This window comes from Corvus kubaryi, unplaced genomic scaffold (genome assembly GCF_017639235.1).
Source record: "Corvus kubaryi isolate FWS band 111438036 unplaced genomic scaffold, C.kubaryi_AGA036_p1.0 37266, whole genome shotgun sequence".
NCBI classification, from domain to species: domain Eukaryota; kingdom Metazoa; phylum Chordata; class Aves; order Passeriformes; family Corvidae; genus Corvus; species Corvus kubaryi.
In genome coordinates this window covers 6,938,141-6,962,834 of record NW_024581081.1, presented here as the reverse complement: position 1 = coordinate 6,962,834, position 24,694 = coordinate 6,938,141, and the positions used below count along the sequence as shown (strand labels likewise).

Genomic DNA, 24,694 nt, shown 5'->3' with positions numbered 1-24,694 from the left:
GATTTCTTATTGCAAGGAGAAGCTATTACATTGTATGCAAGACATTCTTCTTCTCTTCTGTGTCATTCAGGGGAGGGAAGTCTGAATGATTAGTCACAACATGACAGTGGCCTCACCTTCCATGCCTTAATTAAGTGTTCCTCTCAGTGTCTTTCATGCCTTTGTTGTCAACATCTGTTTGTGTTCTAAACCAATTTTTAACTAGAAAGAAAACACAGCTGAAAACATTCTTTGCACATTATTTCTGGTTTAGTTTTTTCTGTTGGTTATGTATTAATTGCTTAAGAATTAATACAGAGAAAGTGTAGACTTTTCCCACACACAGAGATAAAAGTAATTATTGTATTTGATTCTTTGACTCCAGGCTATGGTGGCTTGTTATCCAGGCAATGGAACAGGATATGTGCGCCATGTTGATAATCCAAATGGAGATGGAAGATGTGTTACATGTATATATTATCTTAATAAGGACTGGGATGCCAAGGTATGCAATAATTTCTTTCCAAAACGTTTTTCACATACATACAGATATATATATATATATATATATATATATGTAACGATATATATAAATATATATATATACACACTTGTAACTGCACCTTTGCTACAGGGTTTTGTTTATGTCCTTATTTCTGTGCCTTAGTTGAGTTTTTACATTGTATTAACTGTGGGTATCCTTTGCCTCCCTAATTCTGTTGTTAGTGAGAGCAGATAGAGATGAAGCATTTATTTTCAATGTTTTGGATGATGCCAGCAGGACCTTCTTGACACTAAGATTGAAGGAAAGTGGTAAATGCCCCCCTATACCAAAGAGAAATTAAAGGCAATTTCACATATTCTTAATTTAATTTTTCCTTATATTCCTGCTAAATCTTGAGTTTACTATTTGTGCAACTAGATTGCTTATTTGAGTATGCTTATAAAAAGTAAGATGCTGTATCTTGGGAGCATTTTCAAATACGCCGAGTGTTACAGTCATTGCTACATCAGTATAGTTCAAAGGAGCGCAAGTCTTGTATCATTGTAGATACAGGGTATAGAACAGATTTATACCACAGTTCAGGTGGTCTGAGAATTTACTACTAGTGGTCATGATAAAGTGAATTTTTAATAAGGATTTTCCTAGTGATTCAAAGGGACTAGGTAGATTTTAAGAATAGATGTAGCTAAGTGTGGCAGTATTGAGACCATGAAAGAGTAATGCCAGGACAGCTTTGCTAATTCTCTGATTTCTCTGCTGTTAACAATGGAGAAGTTTATTCTCACAGTGTATGGGGGAAAAAGAAAGATAAAACTACTGATGCTTCATCGTACGTACTTAGGGAGCAGTATGTGGACGAGCACATAGGAGCAGTCAGATTCTGTGCATTGTGTGCACCAGATACGGATAACTCAGATTGCAGATGAGAGTTGTTTCATACTTGCATAAAACTGGTAGATCAGAAAGCTGAGTCAAATGGATGCACTTCAAACTTTCTGTTTCTGATGGGCTCTTTGACACGTTGTAGGATTCAAATTGAATCCTACAATTAGAAAACACACTTTTTTACCATTATAGCATCTTTGCATATTAGCATACTGTTTGTACTGAACATCTCAAAATGCAGCTTTGGGGCATTTTTAGTTGATTTATGGTTTCTCTCTTGGAAAAAAAGTGAATACATACCAGAGTGTAGAAGTCAAGCAAATTGCATTTTCACAATTGTGAAATATTTACTTGCTGGATATTTAATTTATGAGCAAAGGCATTAATTTCCTGCAAAATCTATTTTAAATTACAAATTAATATACTACCAAGGATATTTCTTATTGAAAAAAGAAGCTCGAACTTTCTTTAGGAGAAGAGATGGATCTAAATTGTCACTTGTTTGCTTATTTAGATCACAGATGCCCCTGTCATTTATATTGATTTGCCTTGTTAGTACTTGCACTGTTACGTCTGTTATGACATGAAGGTCTGTCGTGGCCATCTATAGTTAGATTTAACAACATCAATACCATCAGTAGGAAGAAGTTAATGTGACTTAAATATAATTAACCCCACCTACTTGTGCTTGTTTCTAGACATACATAGGTAGGTTCAACAGTTTTCAAAACCTGGAAGAGATCTGAATTGACCATGAGTAGTACGGATTCAAGCTTTAGTTTGAAGTTGCCTACGCTTTCCTTATTTTAATTACACATAAACTTGTGCTTCAGTTAAATGAAATAATCTCTTTAATAGGAAGGGTGAAACTCAGATGTGAAATGTTTCTCCTGTCTGTACTGGGGTGTTTTTAGCCACCTGTCAGTCTTGTCCATTTATTTTTGCTGATAAGTAATGCATCACTGCCCTCCCCCCCATCTAAGCTCACAGCTTTTACTTAAGCATGAATGCACATTTAATATTTGCAAGCATTCTGAAATCAGTCAGTGAAACATGTATTAAACATTTTGTTAAATGAAAGGTATTGACAGAAAAGCTATATTTCTGTAGCACCTGATAAAGGCTGTTTCAGTTCCAAGTGTCTGAAATATTTTCAAATGTGATATTCAGTACTTTTAAATACAATGAGACATCATTCTCAAGCATTGCTTGAAAATATTTCGTTTGTAGGTAAGTGGAGGCATCCTTCGGATATTTCCAGAAGGTAAAGCCCAATTTGCTGATATTGAACCCAAATTTGATAGACTGCTATTCTTCTGGTCTGATCGCCGCAACCCTCATGAAGTACAGCCAGCATTTGCTACAAGGTAGGAATGATGGACTCTCTACTGCATGATGCCTGTCTTAGCAAGAAATGAGAAAGTAGTGACACTATGAATTATGACCTGACAAAAAGGAGAGTTTTTTCTGCTAATGGCTGATTAGGCTTCCCTGTGTTGCTGAGTTTGTAGTGATGCCTGATCTCTTATTTTGGAGAAAACCTCCCGAGTGGGTTGGTGGGAAGTTTCTGAGCGTGTGCTTGGCAGAAGTGGGTGGGAGCACGCAGAGCCATTAGCAGACCCCAGCTTAGCCAAAGGGTGCAGTCTTCGTTATTTCTCTGTAGTGGCTTTAAACTCTTCTCCCTTCCCTTTGTCCTTAGCACCCTACTGTGTTACTGGAAGATTGACTGGGTACTTCAGTTTAATGTTCCCTCTTGTTGGGAGGGAGCTGTCAGAAAATAGTAATTTTCAAACTAAGCTGCCACATTCTAATTTGGGAATTGGGTGAGGTTTTTGGAACAGAAACAACCATTGATACACAAATATTTTTCTGGAGTAGTAGAGGAGTTTCTCCCAGTCTGAAGCACAGGGGGAACTTGATCTCTCTCTTGTCCCTCAGTGCAGGGCAGTGGTTGATGCTAAAGGTACCCACATTCACTGCCCCCACATAAGTGACATTTCCAGACAGTGATAGTAGGTAAATCATTTGAGTCATTGATCCAGATTTCCTGTTGCCCATGTTCTAACATGTTTGAATGGCCAGAGCACTGAACATTGACTGGAGCTGTGAGATAACACAACTACCTTTGCAAGAAGTAACTTGAAACTGCCTTCAGCGCATCCTCTTGCACGTTTTCCAGAAGCTGTACTGCTTTCCCCTCCCCCTTTCTGCTCCCAGAAGAGTCAGAGGGTGAAATGCCATTTACTAAAGCCCCTTAAAGTCTTTTCTCAATAAATCCTCTACGGGCAGTGGAAAACCAGAGGAGCCACATAAGAAGGGGTAGTTAATTGTCCCTTGCAGTAAATGTCCAAAAAAGATGATCCTGCAGTGTAACTCAGTAATGAACTTGACCTAGTAAAAAGAAAAGGTCACAGGGCAAGGTGATGTGGGTGGAGACTTTTCTGGATGAGAACCATAGTAACAGCTCATTAGGAAAAAGAGTGTAAACTTAGAGCATCAGTGTCACCCTTTCAATGACTTTTCAGTTAATACCTTCTAGGAGGAAAAAAACCCAAACCAACTGCTTGCTTTATGAAAACTTTCTTCTGTCTGACTGCCGAAGTATCATCTAATTTAGGTTGTGTTTCATGTCAAGTGCTTCACTGGTATTTTCCTTCATAGTTCAGGAGTTCTTTTTTCTTCTGTTTCCTTAGGTACGCAATAACAGTTTGGTATTTTGATGCAGATGAAAGAGCACGAGCGAAAGTAAAATATCTAACAGGTAAGCTCTTCTTATTATTGTTATTTTCTTGTGGAAGAGTAGCTAAGTCTAGCCTTGTCTCCGTAGCCCACCCTCTGCACAAAAAGAGAGCGAAAACAGCGTAACTCAAGAGTCAGGTTTTACAGCGAGGGAGACCCAGGGATTGAACTCCTGGGCAGTGATTTGTGAAATCCAGGTCAATGCCCTATCCTGCTCACGCTTCCTCTGAGACCTGAGGCTGCTCACTATTTTTACATGGGGGATACAGCTTCTCCCACTCTTGTCTCCCTAATATATGTGGAGGATAAATACACCAGAGACTGTGTAAGGCACTGCAGAACTGAGAGCTCTGGAAATAGTTTTGATTGAATATAGGGATTCAACAAGTGAGTACAACTTTACTTGACTAAAATTTTTGTATTGGAAAAACAAAAGCCTAAAATTAAAATCTGTAATCAAAGAATGGATTTACTTCCTTCATTTCCAATTTCACCTATCTAGCATCTGTTTTCCTTCTCTGGCTTTTCCCTCAAGAGGAAATTGATCTAATTTTCCTGTTCAAATTAGCATTATAAGGAGAAATGGCCTAGGACTTCTATCAAGCTTGTAATTGCCATCACAATTTTGTGTTTGTTACAGTAGTTTAAAAATAAACTCAATTCAGGTGTACTTCAAGTGCACACACGCATGAACACGGTTTTGTCAAGAGCTCTGAATGATGTTGAAGACGTATGCCAGTCATTCCCACCTGAGACACCCATTCACTGCTGCTCGGTATCTGGAGCTCCTAAGCAGCCCCAGAGCTGTGCACAGCTCAGTTCAGCCCTTCCTGGTGCTCTCGGTGACCGTGCATTTTGGGAGTGGCAAGAGCAGTGCAGCTCCTGCTTGGCTTTCGAAGGGAGCCGCTCACCTCTGGCTGGGCAGGCTGTCCCAGTGCTTGGTGGCATGTGCCTGGCAAGGCACAGTGACTTCCCAGGCAGTCAGGACTGCTGGATAACACCTGCCTGGTTTCCACAGGAAGCCTGTCTGTCTCTAAGCCGGCCTTCATGTCACAAGTATGCAACTCTGCAGCTCCTGGAGTCAGCCTTGCTGGATCAGAGCTGCTTTGTTGCCTCTGCGCAGCTTCAGCTGCTGCCCTTTCAGAAAGAGTGCAGAGAAATGGTTGGGGGGGGGCTCAAGCCTGAAGGGAAGGTGCTCCCCCCTCTGCTCCCCTCCCTCTCCAGGGTCCCCCTAAAACTGCAGGCACTTAAGGAATGAAGGCTGGGTTGTTTAAATTTCACAGAATCACAGAATCAGGCTGGAAGAGACCTCTGAGATTGTCAAGTCCAGCCTATGACCGAACACCACCCTGTCAACTAAACCGTGGCACTGAGGTGGTGCCACCAGAGATGGTGACTCCACCACCTCCCTTTGCAGCTCATTCCAATGTTTAAACCACCCTTTCTGTGAAGAAATTCCTCCTCCTTCAGTATCGGTTTGCTCTTAATTGGTTTATATTACCATATTGTTGTGGTTTCAGTTTTCATTTGCAATTAAAATTACATTCTTTGGTCTGTATCTGCAGCAAGAATTGTGCAAGATGCAATTTATTTTCTGCTGACAATAATATATGAAATTATAGAATAAAATGTCATAAAATAGCAAACTATTCATTTTTTGGATAAGTGTCAGTCTTACTAAAGCCATGCAGAATATGTATGAGTTTTACTTGCTCATGGGATATTGTGTTTTGATAGTAAAACTTTATTCTGGAAAGTGATGTAGCCTGTTGGACTGTACTTTGATAAATGCTTTAAAATACCATTTTCCTTTTCATATTTCTGCAGGTGAAAAAGGTGTGAGGGTTGAACTTAATAAACCTTCTGACTCCATTGGGAAAGACGTTTTATAAGCCTCTGATTTAGCAACTCCCCTTGCTATTCTCCCTGATAAATCTTGATGCTATCTATTAACTTTTGAATGTGAATAACAAGATAAAGGAAAATCAACAACAAACCAACATCTTAATATGGAAGCAAACAGTGTTTCAATGTTGCATCAAAAAGAAGGTTCTTTGACTGCTGAAGCATTGTACTATGTGATTGTGACTCCAGGCCTGTGACTGCTTATGTGAAGAAGATAAGCAATCAGTAAGAAACACCATTATGCATCTGGACATAAATAAGTGCCCTACATAGAATTTGTCCATCCTTATATTTTGCCAGACCTGTCATCCAGCTGAATCCATTTCATCTCTCCCTTTTTTTATATGGTAAAAGTTTGAATTTTGGGTAATTTTTGTATGACCAGGTACAGTTTATCAAAATTGAGTCTTAAAAAAAAAAGAAAAACTGAAAAAAAAGGAAAAAAATCGCAGTATTCTCCAATATAACATGGATCTATTTTTGTAAAACTGTTCATACTGTTCTCCTCTGCCATGAAAGACCTAATTTAATGTTAGGGTTGCCAGTAACTGATAATCACTTTAATTTTCTTTACACCTTAAGTCAGAAAAGGAGCACTTTAATTACCAGCTAAAAATCTGATTGTTTTATATCATATCTCACACTAATCTTAACTTTTAAAGATTGCTGCTGTATTGGTTTTTTTTTTGGTTTTTTTTGACTTTGTTCTCTTGAACCTTATTAACAGAAGCAAATCAGTATCTTGCTATTAGTAACATTGTTTGTGGTTTTGTATGTTGAATCCACAGAGGGGAAGTTTCTGTCTCTTTTCTTTTTTCTTTGGTTTCTTCTTTTTTATTTTGGAGGGGGGGATGTTTGGTTGTTCTTTTATTTTTTAAGTGACTGGCACTAAGTGAACTTGACACTATCGGTTGCTGTCATTGGCTTTGGGGACCTGGTAAATACCATCAAGTTACAAGAATATACAAGGGCTTTCCTAGGCTATTAGAGGTACCCAGAACCTCCTTACTTACTTGACAGAAATTTTTGAGCTTTCTCCCTTTTCTAAAAAATACTTGCCACCCCCCATTTCCTTTGTATATAAGTTAATAGAATATCTAAAATTCACTTTTTAAAATTTCTTTTTCAAATCTTGGTGTCCCATGCAGTCTCTTAAGTTGACACCTTGGTCTATTATATAGTATCAAGGAGGTGGTCAGCACACTGAAGCTTAAGTGCATCACTCTGTAGGCTCCTTGTGCAATAATACTTCTTTAAATTGTCACTGTTGCTGAAGGATTTCCCTGAAAAGGCAGTGCCCTTTGATCAATACTGAGGTATATATTCAGTAAGAAAACATTTGCTTTCTTTTACATTGTTTTTATTTTATCAAGGATATGGGACATCAGAGAATAAAAGTGAGATGTGCAGAAACTTTGATATTCTTATTTTTAAGAAATGGATGTTTTCGAACACGGATATTTTTTCTTCTTCTTCTTCTTTCCTTTTTTTTCCTGAGCTTTAAAAGCTTGAGAAAACAAAAGCAAACCCATCAAAAACAGCATTCATATTTACAGGAGTTTGGGGGCTGTTCACCTTACCCACTGCAGTTTTCTATCTGTCCCTTATTTCCTTACTTAGCCAAAACAATGTGAGTATACAGAAATATTTCTGTATATATTACAACGTGTGACAATTTTAGCATCTGTATAGTTTGTATTCAATTAGAGACCTTTTCTATGGAAAGCTCAGTAATTTTTTATTAAAAACATTACTATTGTTCATGTAAAACATGAAAAAGCTAATTGTTTAGTAACAAACTGACAGAAGGTGGAAAAATTCAGTATTGGTATGTCATTTAGGAGAACCAACAGAAATCTCAGTTTTGTTTTGATTTCACTTTTTTAGTAAGTTCTTGCCCTGTACTGTTCTCTTCCTCTTTCCTCTTTTCTTCCCAGTAAAATAGACAGGATACCTTTACTGTAAGTGCCTCTGCCAACCTGGCCAAGGAGTGCAAATCTTCATTACTGTCTGGTCTGCAGTGCATTTAGGCTACCAATGAAACAAGCAAAAAAGTCACCTCTTTTACTTCATCTTCATTAGTACTACTTTAACAGAAGTTTGGTTTTGTTTTAGAAATGTAAGCATAAGCCTTTAAACTCATTTCAGTCCCTCTGTAATTCAAACTGCTGCAGTTAAACAGCGTATCAAATTCTAATCACACTGTAGGTTCGTGCTTGCCAGACAGGTTTAAAAAGTGCTTATTTTTTCACTCCATGTAAGTCATTACAACAGGGTCAGCAAATCAGGTCAGCCATTTCTTCCATGTCCTTCAGAAACTGTTCATTTCGTGTCGGTTGAATATTCAGTCTTGAGCATCACCAAGCAGGTCCTTGTTTTAAAACTATTTTTTAAACTGTCTTATGATCTGTATGTGTCTAGTCCTGGTTAAAAATAAAGCTTCATAATGCTATTTTTATTCATGATGTTAGCTGGCTGTGAAATATGAGACCTTTATCTATAGCAGGCAAAGAAATTCAGGATTCGTTTACAGGTTGCCTATAAAGTTGTGTAATTTCAAAAGCAGTGTTCATTATGAAAGAACTCTCAAGTTGCTTGTAAAGCTAATCTAATTAAAAAATGATGTATAAAGGTTCTTGAAAACTATGTGATTATTTGTAATCTTTGTAATTTTTAAAACTACTCTGTAGCAACTAACTTATAAATGCTCCCTGATAAAGGGGGTGTGTGGCATTTTGGTTGTTTTGTTGTGGGTGCTTGGTTGGGATTTTTGTTTGTATATGTTATTTTTTTGTTGTGGTGGTTTTTTTTTTTTTTTTTTTTTTTTTTTTTTTTAGTCAGAGCTGTTTCTGCTCTGGAGAAGGACCTGGGACTTTTTTTCTTTAGACTTAAGAGTTAACTTCTTAGAGTTACCTGAGTGTGATGACCATTTTCCTGATGATTTCCTCACTCAAAAACAGGACCATTCTTAGGCTTTCTGAAGAGTGATAATGATGTAGAGTCAGCTCTGTTTTTTTCACCACTTTTGACAGGTATGTAGGGTACAACATGAAAGTCACATTCAAACAGGATTTGTAAGGTTTTATGGGATCTCCTCAGTTTTACGTGGCTGCCAATGAATTACGTACCCTTGAGGGATGACAGAAGAATGGTAGAGTCTGCAGGTGCAAACCTGTATGAGATACCACACAATATTCCTCCACTTCTGATGAGCTTTGTAATGACTGTATGGAAAGCAAGGAAACATCTGGCTGGCTGTGCTTGTGACATTGCTCTAGCTTTTGTGAAGCCCGCCCTGTATGTGCTTGTCTGTCTTCTGCTAGTTCAGGAAGAGTTACCTGGATCCTCAGATGAGTCTCCAGCATTAGTGCACCTTTCTTGGCACTTGGGTACCAGTTGTGCACATTTCTGCTCTAAGGTAATCATTCTCAATGATTTTTTTAGGTTGAAACCCAAGTGTAGCAGCACTGAGATGATGGCAAAGTGCTTCAAAGCTTTTTCCGTGTTCATTGCTGTGTAACTTCTCTGCAAGTTCTCTTCAATGTACCTCTTCCTTGTTTTACATTGAACAAGGAAGAAGCCTTTCTTGCAACCATCCTGTGTAGACCTGATTTGGGTTTTATTTTGGTTTTTTTAATTATCACACTGTTGAGCACAATATGCAGGGGGATTGTTTTGCATAGTAAAATCAAACACTGTACCAGGGAAAATGAAGTGTTTCTCTTGGGTGTTTCTCAGAAAAGACACAGATCTGAGAGCTGACAGCCTGTATCATATGGAAAACATCTGGCTGTGCTGACCATTTCAAGGTCAGGTGTGGAGAGATCACATCTCCATCATACTGGTAAGTATGGCCAGACTGAAAAGTACCATTTCTGTGCATGCTGAATGCTTTGAAGAAGAGGGGAGAACATCAAGTGACAATAGCAAACTCAAAGTCTCAAAACTCCAGGAGTCTAGCATTTGCACCTCGCCTGCAGGCATGCAGATAGCTGTATGCTCTTGCAAATACCTAGTGGGAATTTATGAGTACTGAGCAGCAAAGACCTTGAAGAAATTCGTGGGTCTCAGCTGGACTTGGATCTCACCTGCTTTTTGGAGGGAATGGGGGTAGAAGTATGCATCGCTGGGTCTCCCATTGTCAGCTTTTTTTCTTTTTTCACATGGAAAGCTTGAATGTAAGTAATGGCAGCACATGTACTGAAGTCTGTACAGGAGCTGTGTTCACTCTGGAACATCTGCTGCATCAGGGTTGCTTGATCCTGTATGTTAGGGGTGGATAGCAGCCGACAGAAGCAGGTTTCAAGGTCCTCCTACCAGTCAAAACCAGTTCCAGAGAATTTGCTCTGTTGACTTTTACTACCACTTACTGAGTTTCATCAAGCTTTTCCTGATGGCTTTGAAGTTGAGTGAATATACAGAACATTTATCCCTTTCCTGAAATACTAAAAAAAAAATCCCCAGACTCATAGCTCCCAAATGAGTTGGCTCTAAAAGTGGAAGGGACAGATGAGATGTAAATTGCTAACCTGTTGGGGATAGACTCAAGTCCTTAGCAGGACAGGGAGGAAGTAATGAGTTACATAGAAATGGTAAAGTAGGATGGGAAGAGACTGGCACATGAGACCAAGATAAAACATGTTGGGTGGGTATGAGGAATATGGGACATGCCAATTAAAAATACGCTCTAGGTGTGTGCTTTGGGAGGAACATGAAATGTGGGGAGAAAGCGCACAATGTGTTTGTCTCAGAAAAAACAGTTGTTTATGCATCCCGTCCATCCTTTTCTTCATGGATGTGTGTTGCAAACAAATATATTTTTATCTCTGAAGATGAGATGTTCATAACTTTACTTGAACTAGGAGTTGGTTTCCTTGTCTGTATTCCAATAGTAAGTTGTTGGACTTTCCCCTTATTAAATATGCATCTTGGGATTAAACTTCTATTGGGAAGAGTTTATGGGGTCTTCTGGAGAATTTCCTGTAACTACCTTTGTGTATAACGTGGTGATACATGCTGGAAGAGGTGACTGGCTCATTTAGCCTCTAAGCCCAGTACCATCCTTCTCACATGGCTGAAAGTTTGCAGGGCATGCCTCACAACAGAGTGGGAGGGATGTAAAACACAGAGATGGGCTAACAACTTGCCAGGATCACACACAGGCAAACTGTGATACAAGGCACACTGCTTCAGGGCAGTGTCTGAACTGAAAACCATTATTTCTTTAAAATATTGTTGGAGGGGAAGTAAAATTTAATCTCTGAATATTCTGAATATCCAGTGCTCCTTGTGGGCCTGTCTGTCTGTGTCAGTGTGGTTTGCCAGGGTGGAACCAGTTCCTCTCCTGGGTTTGTTTCAAGGGCTGATGTGGTTCTATTTTATTTTTGTTTTTAAATAAAAGATGAAGCCAGCATAACTAAAATGTAGAGATTTGACTCCTACTCACAAATGAAAAGCCTAGTGCCTGAACATTATATTGGGTTGTGAGCTGGTATTTTACTACCTAAAGAAAGCAAGGGTCAACCAAAAAGCCAAGAAAAAAAACTATCAAAAGTGTCTGAAGGCAGGTCACTTTGGTTGTAAATGTGTCTTGCTTATGTAACTGCATGTAAGCAAGCTTTATAAATCTATTTTAAAAGATTGCAGTATAGCAGAAGACATGGTGGCAGCTCTGAGGAACAGAAGGAAACTGGAATTTTGGCGCTGGATTAATTGCTGTTGGAATCCTGAGAGTTTTTTCATGCAGTAAGATAGGAGTGAATGTGTCAAAAAAAGCCCCAACCAACCACTATGGAAACAAACTAAATGCCACCACCCCTAGATGTGAAAACTACAGTCCTGGTGAGTGCTGTACCATGAGTTACCAGAGCCGAAAGAGACTTCAGAACTGTTTTTATAGGAGCACTTGGGAGGATCTGTGGACATCAAGAAGAATATTTCTTCAGGGAAAATGTGATTGTGGACACCACTAATGTTTGCCGAAGGCCCATGGGTAATAACAATCTGTTTTCTGAGGTTAGAGTCCAGTTGATGGTGCTCCCGATAGCAAAGAGCAAAGTTTGAGCTGTCACATTAGGCATATTTATTTTCCCTTCACTTCCCCTTCCCCAGCCATGACATAATAGTGAGTAATGTGGTGCTGGGCACGTGTTCTACACAGTCATGTTTTAATGAACAAGCAGAAATTGTAGAAAGTTAACTCTCTTCAATCCTAAATATTTCTTGTATCTAGAAGAACTCCTGCAGGAGTGTAGGTAGCAATTTCTAAACTTCTTTGACTTCTATTTTTTCCCACCTGCACTATAAGAATATTTTAGATGTTTGTGGGTTTGGTTTTTGTTAAAAAACCCTTTATTTAAAATAGGGCATTAGGGAATGACTGTGTCTAGCTGAGACTTTCTGCAGCTTCGCAACCATGCAACATTATGCAATGAGATGAGGAGGGAGGGCACGTACTTTCCGATAAACCCAAGGCTTATACAAATCCAAGAGGGCAGGCAGGGAGCGGGGTCCACCTGTGGCCAGGCTGTGACTGGGACACCAGGAGCAGGATTCAGAAATGGTTCAGGCTCCTGCTCATGGAGCTGGCTGGAAGAGAGAGTGAGGGGGGTCCCACTGTGTCACAGCCAGGACAAGGCTTCATCTCAAAGCAGAAAAACATGGTCTTTGTGTCCCAGAGGTGACAGAGACACACCGCTCTCTTACAGAGGGAGGATGCTGTGTGGCACAAAAGCCCACTGGGGCAGGGATGGAGGAGCAGGGGAAGTAGGAGCACAGTGGTCACACCTCCAGTGCTTACAGCAGGTTTGAAAATTTGCTCAGGTTTTTTCGTGTGAGAGTGCCTGGAGAGCAACCGCTCTGTTTCCAACCTGCCCTTGCTCTTTCTGCTCCCACATGTGCGTGGTGGGGGCCTCTCTGCTGCCCCCGTGCTTTTGCATCCTTCCACGGCTCCCCAAGCACTGTCCCACCTGCTGTCAACTGAGCTGCAGGCCCTTCTCTTCTGCTGCTTCCCTTGAATGGGGGTTGGATTAAATTGTAACATACTTGGCTGAAGAAAACATTTGGGGTTTTTTTTTGTGAGATGACAGCCAGTCACGGCCTGGTGGCTGCCTTTCCAGGTGGTCAGGTGCTAGCCAAGCTCTTGGCTGAGGGCTGTATGAAATGCCTGAGAACCGTGGCTACCAAGTCATGGCTGGCAGCAGAGCCTCTGGCTAGTACTGCTGCCTGCCCTGAGTTGGTGCTGCCTGACAAAAGCTCCATGTGCCAAGCTGCTGACACCTCTGGGAGGCCAACTAACCTTGGATCGCTGAGGGTGCTCTCTCTCCTTTGCGGAGGTGGTGAGGTCATACACAACACAGCTGAACCGTGGCAGTGCGTGGGACATACCCTCCACTTGGCACTGCATTCAGAGTATCTTAACCATGCAACAACCCCCAGCAGCAGCTTCACACCAGGCTTGGGGAGTCTTTCTGTTGAAGAGGCATAGAGAGAAGGAGAATGAAAACTGTTGCGGGTTTCATGGACAGGACATCTACTTGTCGGTCTCCTAAAAATGGTGTCACTTCAACACAAATCCACAGCCACAGGTGAAAACACACTGGGGGCTGGGATCAACCCATCCTGTAACATCTCAGGGCTGAGTGAGGGTGCTTGCCCAATAGCAGAAACCTCCCATCCCTCTCCTCTTCCTGAAGAAGTTAAGGCAGCGTTTCCCTCCATACCTACTGCAGGGTGTGCATGGACTGACTGGGACCTCTACAGGGATTAAAAGGAAGCTGGCATTAAGGCAACAACTTTGCAGTGTTTTCCTCCAAACAGAGGGCTCCTCATTCCTTCAGGGGATGCTTGTGTTTAATGCTTGTGTCCGTAACCCGTTGCAAACAGCTCCGATGTCATGGCATTGCTTACCACTTGGGATGTGTGTCTGCTTTGGCAACATTGCATTTCATGGCCCAACCATAAGCCCAAATATTAGCAGTGAGACCTCTTGGCAGAGTTGTCTTAACTCTGCCAAATTGCCTGGGAAATGCTGCCTGATAGCTTGAATAGACTAAGGGTTTTGCAGTGCCTGAAACACCTCCTGTTTCCTCTCATGGGGTGCTTTTCTGGCATTCTAAATCTCTTGTAGGTACATTCAAAGTTAATTAAGTCTGAATTTTAATTCATGCTGTCTGCAAGGCTGATAATCCTCTCTCCCAGTGTGACTTGGCGAGGATTCAGCAATTAGGCTTGGGAGGGCAGAGCTTCCTTGTACCTGTCCTTGTGTCATGGCACATACCCAGCTCCTGCCTGAAGTCCCCCAGTCTCTGATGCATGTGACAGGAGGCTTATCCCTCATCCCCATGGTTTGGGTGGCAGTGATGAGAGCTGCCCATGCCAAACCTTGCAGCGAGAGGAAGAAATGCAGAGCTGGAAATCAGCTGATTGTTAGAGTTGGTGTGAGCAACTCTGGGCTGTGCCAGGGCAAGGGCAAGCAGGTGGACCTTAATTGCCTTCAGCTCTAATTTCAGTTTTACCTGCAGTGCTCCTGGGGTTGTTAGGCAGAAACCCAGGGCTGTTTAGATGGGAAGGGGTTCCTGGAGTGGTCTGGTCCGGCTCCCCTGCCCTTAAACAAGGTCACCCAGATCTGGCTGTCTAGGACCATGTCCAGTTGGGATTTGAGTATCTTCAAGGATGGGGACTCCACAACCTCTGCAGGAAACCTGTTGCCATGTTCAGCTACCCTTGCTGAAGTAAAAGTTCTACTTTAAATGAAATTTCCCATGTAGGTACTGCTAAATGTAAATCAAAGGAACAGCCCAAAGGATTCTTAGCAGCATGTCCTGGAGAAGACGGCAGATGTAAGACTGAAATCCCTTCCTTGCGGCTATCCATACTGCAGCTGGTACAGGTGCCATCCTCTCTGAAGCCCCTGGGGTGTTGACTTATCCTCAGGATGACTTCCCTTTGGATGTGTTTCTGTTTGCCATCTGCCAGAGCAGCCCAGATCTGTGCCATGTCCTTCCAGAGCTGTGTTACCCAGAGCAGCCCGTGCCCAGTGGTGTGGTCCTGTGATGCAGCAGGGAGCTTTTCTTGCTGTTGGTGCTGCAGCAGGCCCTGTGCTGCTGCCCTGCACTGGCTGCAGGCAAGTGCTGCAGAGGCATCTGCAGGAGGGCACCCTCCAAGCGAGTGGCTTGCACGGCTCTTCAGCTTTGTGCCTGCCTCCAAACACAACCTACACCTTCCCAGTGGATCAAAAACTGCTTACAGATCAGTGGCAGCACGCCCACGGAGTGGAGCCTTTGGGAAAGAAAGCAGATCATTACTGGGATGCTCCAGGGAAGAGACCAGTGTCAGTGGGAAGACAAAGGCAGGGGAGCAAAGCAGTGGGGAGAAAGTGGGGTAAGAGCAGAGAGGCCCTATGGCCATTCCTGCCATTGTAAATTGCTTGACGAAGCCACGAGAAGAATCAAAGCCCCCAACTAAACCATGTTCCTATAGCTCATATCCTGTACCAGGCCTTCACTGAGCTCAAGCCCACATCTTGCCCCAGACTTTTTATGCCACTAGTGACAGATCTCTGAAGAGAAGGTACTTGCAGTAAACACAAAAACTATGATCCAGAGATTGACACCAGTTAAAATAATCACTGCTTTTAAATTAAGCAATGGTGAAGCCAAATACTTGACTTGTTGGGTTTTGCCCCTGCAAACATTCTTTGTTATGCACCTTAGGAAATGTCACGTCTAAGACATGCTAAGGCAAAAAAACTGTTGAAATTATGTGAATGATGGGGGATGGATGGAACAGAGACAGGGTGAGCTATTCAGGCCCAGCTGCTGCACCTGCTTAGAAATTTAATCTAGTCTTAAAGCAGCCTGGCCTGGCAGAAGCTAAAAGGAAACAGAATAATTAAGGCCACGGCCACATCCCATTTTAAGTTTTCACACCTGTGGTACACTACCCTTCACTGGGCCTGTTACACCCCTCTGGCTCCCTGGCTTAGCTGAGGCACAGGAGTTTTGTATTTTATAACCCCTCTGACTTCCTAAAACTCTGTCCTGCATCTCTTGTAGAGCTCTGTTGATGCCAAATGGTGACAGAAAATTAGCTTTGTCACTGCAATGGATGCAAGCAGTGCAGTATCTGTAACCCACAAAAGGGTGCTTTGGGGTTACTCCTGAGCCTTGAACTAGAAGAAGGAGCTACTCTCTCATCTTTCAAGTGTTTCTCACAGCAAAGTTAAAGAATCACTCACAGAATCTAGTTAGTTGTAAATTTACTTCTCATCCCCAGCTAGCTGCAGATTTCCCCCCCACCACCACCACTGCTCCTCCTCCTTTAACTTGTTTGTGGTCCAGCCAGGGTTGCTGCTCGTCCACGTTCAGCCTGGAGTGCAGTGTAGGTGAAATACGAGCCTGCCAATGCTGCACCCTTTGTTCTCTCCCCGCACAGGTTAGAGAGGAAGAAGTAAGAACTCCTTACGTGCAAGGAGTGCCACCTAACGGCATGGTGAGGAGTCCCAGAGCTCCACACAGCCTGCGGTCTTGGCTTTTTTTCGCTACACACGAGTATATGAAATCACACACGCGTGTTTTCACACACAGTGAAATGCAAGCCTCTTTCATGGCCTGTCTGCCCACAAACGACACTTCAAGGATAATTTTATGCAGAGTCTTTATATTCCTATTTTAAAAAATAGTTTCTTTAAGCCCAAGACCTCAAGACAGCTGTAGTAATGCAGATGCAAGTAAGAATTTGGGTATTCAGTTTGGAGTGTAGAATTGCTGAATGCTGGCTATCTGTTAAGGAGCAGCTGCTGGAGACCAGCGGTTTCAGGGCTGCCTTCACCATGTCAGGCAGCAACAATCATGCTCGTAGGGGGATGTAGGTCAGGTGTAACCTCATGAGGACCCCTGCTCCAACTTCTTAGTGGCCTTTCAATTTAAGATGACAAAAGGCACAGACATGGTGCTCTAGGATGACCAGACCCAGCAGTGGTGGAGCAAACTGCTGTGGTGGCAGTTTCTTAACATTCTCCAGCCAGAGTAGTCTGCATCATCCCACCATCACCTTGAATTGCTCCAACCATTTAGAAGAGATGTCCATCTGGCTTTTTCCTCAGAAACTTCCTGTTGATTCCTTCTGGTTGTTACCCTTCAGTAAAGTGTTATCTTGCTTTACTTGAAGAGATGCTGTGTGCATGGAAAATGCAAGAGAATTGAGGGGCACCAGAAGAACACATGAGGAAGAAAGCCCTCACAAGCCATTTAGTCTACTGCACATCCTCCTGCTGCACCAAGGGAAGTTGGAAGTTTGAATAGCTACTTTGCACCTCCGGAATTCACTCCTTGTCCAGTCACGACTAAGCCCTCTCTAGCCTTTGGTTTGGTACTAGATTATTACCCAGTGCCCTTCATTGCACTGGTCCAGAGGCAGGTAGCACAGCCTGTTCCAAATGAACAATATTTCTCTAGTGGTTCTCTTGGAAAATGCTCCTAGAAAGGGGGCTCAGGTAACAGGTTCCTGATGCCACACTCTGAGCAGCAGGGCCTGCCCTGCCTGAGGGGGCTGCTTCCACCCAGACATAAATAGCCTCCACATCAGCTTATGCCCAGGCATCAGGGTTGAACTTGCTGTGAGAATACACTTCTCCCATGTGACCCAGATATGCCAGGTGAAAACAAAGAGTCGTTGGACTACTGGAGATGCTGAAGGAGAGATGAATGCACATTATTGCTTTTAAAATACCTTATAAAGCAGACTATTTCTATTGCATCTCTTCTTGCAATATATGAATGTATTTTAGTAGTCCTGAGAAAAATTCTTCCCACTGCTTCATCAGAACTCAAGTATTATGAAAACTTCCTAGATAACATTTCCATAACATAAAAACTACTTGCTAACATTCAACCTTAAAGATTTCTAGCCTGATGACCAGTTTCAAGGCATCTGAAGAGCAGTCTCCTATTATAATAATGAAGGAGCCAAGTAACCCCACTTACGTAGTTTTAATCATTCAGAGTCTGAATCATTCAGAGCAATTCTAGTAGGTCACCACAAAATGAGATGGCTTTTTCCTTTAGTTTGCAGAACCTTCTGTTGACAAAATGCACGCACACGCTCGACCCTCTTTCATAGCTGCTTTGCCTCAGAAATCGAGTCTATTAACTTGTTTCTCAGATTTCCATTCAGGCAACTGACGCTGCACTTCAATGAAGCGTGTTTGTTCAAGGCTCACTGACAGCTTGTGTTGTTCCAGGCAGTATTTAAACTCACTCAAGGACATGGACAACTGATAGAGAAGATGAAATTTCTCACCTTTGACCCAAATTGAGCAGCGTATTTTATACTGGCAGTCATTGTTATCCTTGTGGGTAGGACGCTGTATTCAAGCACAACATTTTACAGAAACAGCATTCACAGTAACATACCCAGAATGAAGGTGGCCGTGACCCATTAATAACAGGCTGCAATAAGTAGCAACTGCAAAGCCTTCCTCTCTGGTTAAAAGAGATCCTGGTATTAGAATACTTCCTTGTAAAAACACATATGACAGAGGTGCTCTTTTTCCATAGCTAATCCAGAATTGCTCAATTGTTTGGACAAAGATCTATTTTAGGACATGTGTATATGAGGGACAGACTTGCCTACAGCTTAAGTTCCCCCTCCCTCCACAGGCTACACCAAATTCCTCATTTGTTTTCTGTTTGGCCTTCAGATGAACAGTTTAGAAGTAAAAGAAGACATTAGGAAAAAAATCCCCACATTTAACAATACCCACAGTCCTTCTCCTTTACTCCCATCTGTCACAGTAGGAAAGACAAATGAGGAAACTGCAGAGAACAATTGTAAAGGAAATACCTCTCACAAGTGCTTCATGATGTGAGAGATCCTTTGTGGTGCAATTCTCATCCTCATCTTAAAAACATAAGATAATACAAATATTTCTTGGTAGTCCTGCCCTTGAAAATGTCAAGTATCACTGGAAACACTGATAGATGTTGCAGCTTTAAGAAGGAAGTATGGAAAATTAACATGGGAAAGCAAGTTTTACTATCAGTATTTGTAAAATTTTTCACAGAAGTGCAACAATAATGAAACTGTTTTAAAAACAGGATGGTGAAAGCAGAAGTTGATGCAATCTGTATTCACCAGCACCTGTTTTACAGGGAAATTTAAGAAGGAAAAATGTTAATACAGAAAGGCTCTAATAAACAAGACTGTTATTAAATATACAGGTAAACCCACTGGTAAGTAACACAGAATGGCCAGGCTTAGTGGAAATTTAAACTTCAGTAATAATTTATTTAAAGTATGCAAGAACAAAGTAATTTACATTAATCTTCTGTAGTGTCAATATTTTAAAACATATGAAGCATTTAAAAGGAATTAAGAGAGCAGCAGTAATACAGTAAACATGTACGAACCAGGCTGATACAGCCATTTGAAACTACGCTAACAAGACATAAAACGATTTTGTTTAAAAACTATTTATATAAAACAATTTTTATATTTAAGCAAACATATTTACAATCAGTTTTACTGATTGTAAGGAATCAAACCGTTTAATGTTTAACCCGTTAAATACCTTAGCGCAGCAGGAGAACGTTTCAGGAAGCTCATATAGAAAACACATGTGCCTGGCACTCAAAACTTTTCATGGCACAGTGGCTTTAGTACTCAACTGACTGGCCTGCTAACCACCAAGCTGGCTGGCTTCCAGAAGAAGCAAATTGAAGACTGTCAGGTAATGTCACTTTAATCCTAATTTGTCCTGTATAGCACTGGAAGTTTAAATGGGAAATCATGAAAGCTTTTATGACATGTCCAGGAACAGTCTTTACCAGTATTCCTAGCAGCATTCCACACAATTTTTACTTACTAGTGTGGGGATACGGAGGTCAGCTACATTTTAAATTCCATTTCAGAACAAGCACACAGGAGTGTAACCACAGCTAAGCAAACCCTGAGAAAATTACCTTTCAAGCAACGTTTCCAACCCGGATTCATCTTTTTGAGACAGCTTTCTGCTGTTTTATGCAAGACAAGAATCAAGATGTTCATTTATTTTAGATTCCAAAACTTCAGTCTCGCAGACAGGACAACTGACTTTTCTATCCTGCCTCACAGGATTGCTAGGACTTGCAGAGGACTGTGTAAATTCAGCTCTGTTTTTTGTAGTTGTAGTGACATCAGTACCCCCCTTTTTGATGAAATACTTTTCAAAGGCAGTTTTGTCTTCCTTTTTTGGCCATCGCTGCAGGGTACTAACACATTCTAAGCTTTTTTTCTCAGATGCACCCTGAACTGTTGGGGTCTGCTCCAAACAAATTTGTTTTGGTGACCAGTTAGAAGATGGCATAGCCCTCTTGTCAACTGGTGAGCCTTGGCCTGATGTTCCTTCAGTAACACGAGCCATCCTAGCAGGCAATCCACAGTTGTTCTCGTCATCTTCTGTACAGGCAGCAGAGGGTTTTGGAAATTCACGCTTTACAGCTAAGTTGGTCTTTTCACTGGCACCATTGGTACGAAGCGGAAAGATACCACTACGGGGTAATTTTTCCCATTTTATCTCATTTTTAGGGATTGGTATTGTCCTCACTGCTGAATGATGCAGTGAGCCGTGTGCTTCACTGTTTCCAATGGGGCTGCTGGTATTTGTGTTTTTTTCTGAAAGGACACTGTCTCCTCCTCCAAGCCGATATCCTGTTCCACTAAAAGGCATCAGGTCTTGCATACCATGCATTTGTGTCTTGCCTGCAAAATCAGATTAAAAAATAAGTTAATGACGTTTTCATTAAAAAACCATGGCTCAGTATTTGAGGTGCTTCACACAAAAAAATCTGCTGTTTGAAAATAGTGCATAAAACAGAACTTTTTGTAGACAATTCAGTTGAGGGATTTGTGCCTAGAAGTGCACAAACAAACAGGCCCTGTTCTTTGGCTATGTAACAGTAACATGTAAACCAAGCTTACGTAGTGTTCCGTCCATATTTGTTCAAGAAAACATTTGGACAAAAATCAGTCTGGCAAAGAAAAAAAAAAAAACCATAAAATACCTTTGTTAGTTGATTTGAAGTGTGGAAGTTTTGCTGTCTGAGTTTTCTGCTTGGACTTCTCTGCGAATTTCTCTGGCTCCTTCACTTTGGTGAACGTGCCCCCACATGTCCTTTGATGTTCATCCCACCAGAAGTCATGTGGATTGGGTGCTCTGTTCATTGAGCGCTTCACATACCCAAAGTAAGGTGCTCTGTTCTGGCAGGGGCCATTGCATCGCCACCAGTGCTGGCGGTACACATCAATCTCATCATAAAAATCGTGATAGATCTAAGTTAAAAAAAAAAAACACAAAAAACAAACAGTCATTCAGGAAGTTACAAATTTGATATCACTAGCTCTATAGTATTTTTTTAAAAAAAAATCTATTTCCATTCAATTCTTTCCACTACTGCTGTGATTTTTATATTAGCAGTTAAAAGAGCTGGACCTGAATAAAATTTGGTCAACATTTAGCTACCATTAAAACAAAGCTTTAAAAAGATAGGATACATAGGACTATGTCCTCATTATTTTGTTTAAACTGCAATAAAATAACTTTGGAAATCTATCTACAATTTCACCTAGAAGATGAACTGTTTAGAATGCATTGCAAACAATACCAGTATTGTATTCTCCTTTCAGCTGTTACCTTAACTGATCTTATTAGACACATTATTTTTAAATATTGACATAAGTATCATTACCCTCTATTGACATAAATCTTGACTGCTCTTCACATGGAGCTCTTCTGTCCCTGCTACCATTAAGCTGTTTCTAGTTTACCACAAAAGCTTAAAGGAAAGTTCTTACAGAGAATATAGCTGAAAATTATATGACTAACAACTCACCACATCTTCCTCAACCTGTTCCCACCACAGTCCCCAACAAAGTAACTATGGAACTGGCACACACTTGGATGCAAATTTGTGTTGGTACCAACTGTGGAGTGTCCAACAAGAAGATCACTCATACCACACTGGGCAACTAAAGCACCAGATCAGGAAGAAAGCTCTGTTAAATCAGGAGAAGAGGATTATTCTTACTGTGACATTGGCTCCAGTCAAGAGATTAATGCGACGCATGTGCTTGCAGAACTCCGGTCCATGAGACTCACGATCCTTGTAGTTATGAGTAACAAAGAGCAGGGCATGGATCATTTCGTGCAACAGTGTCTGAAATGATGCAACCATTAGATATTTACTGAAAAGCATTGCGTTTTCAATTTCAAAATTAAGCTGCAGCTATTTTAGTCCTCTACATTGATTATGGTACTGATCTTATCTTTGATTATTCGTATATTCAGTGAATAAAAACATAATGCTTAGATCTATCAAACCAAATTAGCACTATTCCCACACCACCAAAACATGCTGGAGAATATCACTTCAATAAGCAGCATTCCAAAAAGGAGAAATAATCTTCAAACTTAAGTCACATCTTTAAAGAGCTCATCCCCTACACTCAAAAAAAGAGCCACTTTTGAACAAGTTGAAACTCTACAGCATTTCTGTCCTTAGGCAAACCTGAATGTTCAGCCAGCTGAAAGCAGCAGCTCTGGCAGAGGCCCAGGAAGCAACACAAAGTCATGTTAAGTTATATCCTACATCCTTATTTTCTGCCGTCGGCCCTTTCAAAACTACAGTCCATATTCGAATATTAAAGGATAATTTAGGAGTTAAAAACTTGGGCTGTTTTTTTCTCTTTATAAAGTCAATAAAATAAACAAGTGACTTTAGCCTCCTATTTTGAGTTGTCCACTTAGAAACATAAAACTAAAGATTACCATGATACTGCAACACAAGCCACACTAGCATAACAGTATTTTATGATCCATAAGTTACTGCACATAAGAATCCCACTACAAAATCCAGAATGTTTGTATGGAGCAGAGGAGGGGGCAGGCACAATGCACTTTACGTGTAGATTCATAAGCCATGTTCAAATACCTCCACAAGATCCTTCCTTGGCCTTAACTTTAGAAGCGGCTCACTGAGACGAATGGAACACAACCCACTTCTTTCATGATATGAACAGATACCAGCAGAGCTGGAAGGAAAAGCAGAAAGAAAATGTGAAAATCTGTTCTTTCTGTAGCACATGAAGAAAATGGAGAATTTAGGCTAAAATACCACCCCCTGTAAACACATGCTAGGTCACTCAGAACAAGGAAAAAAAAATCACTTTGAGTAGTTACTTGAAAAGCTCAGCACCATTAAGCTGAGAAGAAAAAAATCCACAAGTTCCTTAGAGTAGAAAAGCCTGTTTTGAAGGCAGAAGAATGTTTCCTTTAGAACTCGTGATGGAGTGAAATAACACTATAAGGATGCTGGCGAGTCACGGCAGCAAACACTGACTTAATTGCTGATTGCTTCAATTTCACTTCCCACCCTCCCTCAACTTTAGACTCATACCAAACCTTCATATACCTTCACTTCTGTGTGCTAATCCAGCAAGCACCACTATTTTTGTGTGTTACTGAGTTAGTCCTCTACCAGTGCAATATTCAACTATTTCCAAATGTCTAAAGAATACTGCAACAGCAGAGGATAAGGGGGGGCAGGACTCCAGCCGCCAGCAATTGCATCTGCTGCGGAACTGCAGACTGCACTTCAAAGATTCCTGGTTTTGTTTAACCTCAGATCTCTTCTATATTCCCCTTCCTAGTCTGTTCTAGGTTTTTGTAATATACTATTATTGGTTCTTAATTGCCTTTCGGCCGTGCGGTAGAACTATCATGAAGACTGAGTACGTGTAGAACTATCATGAACACGAGTACGTGAGGTTTCCACACACACCGTCTAAGACCAAGTAATTTCTTCCATCTTAACATCCCTCCGGCTTGCCTGCACACCGGGGAAAGCCATAGGTGGCTGCCAGGGACGACAGATGCAAAGCAAAGGAGACAAGGACAGCGACCACCTCATGTGCCGCCCTGCGGGATATGCCAGAGATGCGGGACATTCAAGCGGCCGGGAAGAGAAGCCTTGGCACCAGCAAGGTTCTAGCGGGGCACAGCGAGGAGCAGCACAGAGTGACAAGTGCGGCAGCTCTTCCCCGCCTCCCCGACACTCGCAGCCACACGCCAAGGCGGGCTGCGGCTCCATGGGTGCCAGCCCTTTCCCACCGCCCCGACACCGCGCACGCTGCCGGGGCCCCGAATCACAGGGCCCAGCCTCCCCGCCGCCTCCCCGCCCCTGGCGACCACCCCCGCACACCCCCCGGCCCCCGGGACAGGGCAACCCCGGAAGCCGGGCCGGCGCTCCGCCCCGTACCCCGCCGGTGCCGCACCTGGTCATGCGGGGGCTCCAGGACACAGTGACCGCCTCCAGCTTCCCCCAGAAGAGCGTCTGGTTGAAGTGCACGAACAGGGCGTGCACGTCGGGGCTGGGGTCCAGCAGCTCCCACGCCTCATCCACAACCGACAGCGGGCGGAGGGACGAGCGGTGCGGCGAGAGATCAGGGCATTTTGCTGCTGCTACTGCCGCCGCCGCTGCCTTGTCCTGCTCTTCCCACTCCTTCTGCAGCTTGAGCGCCAACAAGAAATCCTCGTCCTCCATCCCGAGCGCAGCTCCCGTCGGGCGGCAGTGCCGCAGCCAGCATCCGCTGGCGCCGCGGCGCACGCGCAGCAGCAGTGCCCGGGCTGCGGCCGCGTCCTTCCGG

At 42.2% G+C, this 24,694-nt stretch overlaps 2 protein-coding genes across 2 annotated transcripts in view; one reads left to right on the top strand and one right to left on the bottom strand.

Moving 5' to 3' along the window:
- The window catches only part of EGLN1 (egl-9 family hypoxia inducible factor 1), a 34,554-nt gene extending 25,895 nt beyond the window's left edge, over positions 1–8,659 (top strand). The window contains exons 2-5 of the mRNA XM_042025242.1: positions 365–484; positions 2,600–2,736; positions 4,063–4,130; positions 5,936–8,659. Of these exons, the coding sequence (XP_041881176.1) occupies positions 365–484; positions 2,600–2,736; positions 4,063–4,130; positions 5,936–6,000 (390 nt within the window). The 3' untranslated portion in view covers positions 6,001–8,659. The remainder of the gene's footprint in view (positions 1–364; positions 485–2,599; positions 2,737–4,062; positions 4,131–5,935) is intronic.
- A 10,610-nt stretch (positions 8,660–19,269) lies between these two features.
- Positions 19,270–24,679, bottom strand: SPRTN (SprT-like N-terminal domain). The gene is made up of 5 exons (XM_042025241.1): positions 24,323–24,679; positions 22,981–23,080; positions 22,078–22,206; positions 21,055–21,322; positions 19,270–20,752 (listed from the first exon to the last, which is right to left on the bottom strand). The coding sequence occupies exons 1-5, from the start codon at positions 24,589–24,591 to the stop codon at positions 20,031–20,033; spliced, it is 1,488 nt and encodes a 495-aa protein (XP_041881175.1). The 5' UTR covers positions 24,592–24,679; the 3' UTR covers positions 19,270–20,030.
- Positions 24,680–24,694: the final 15 nt, after the last annotated feature.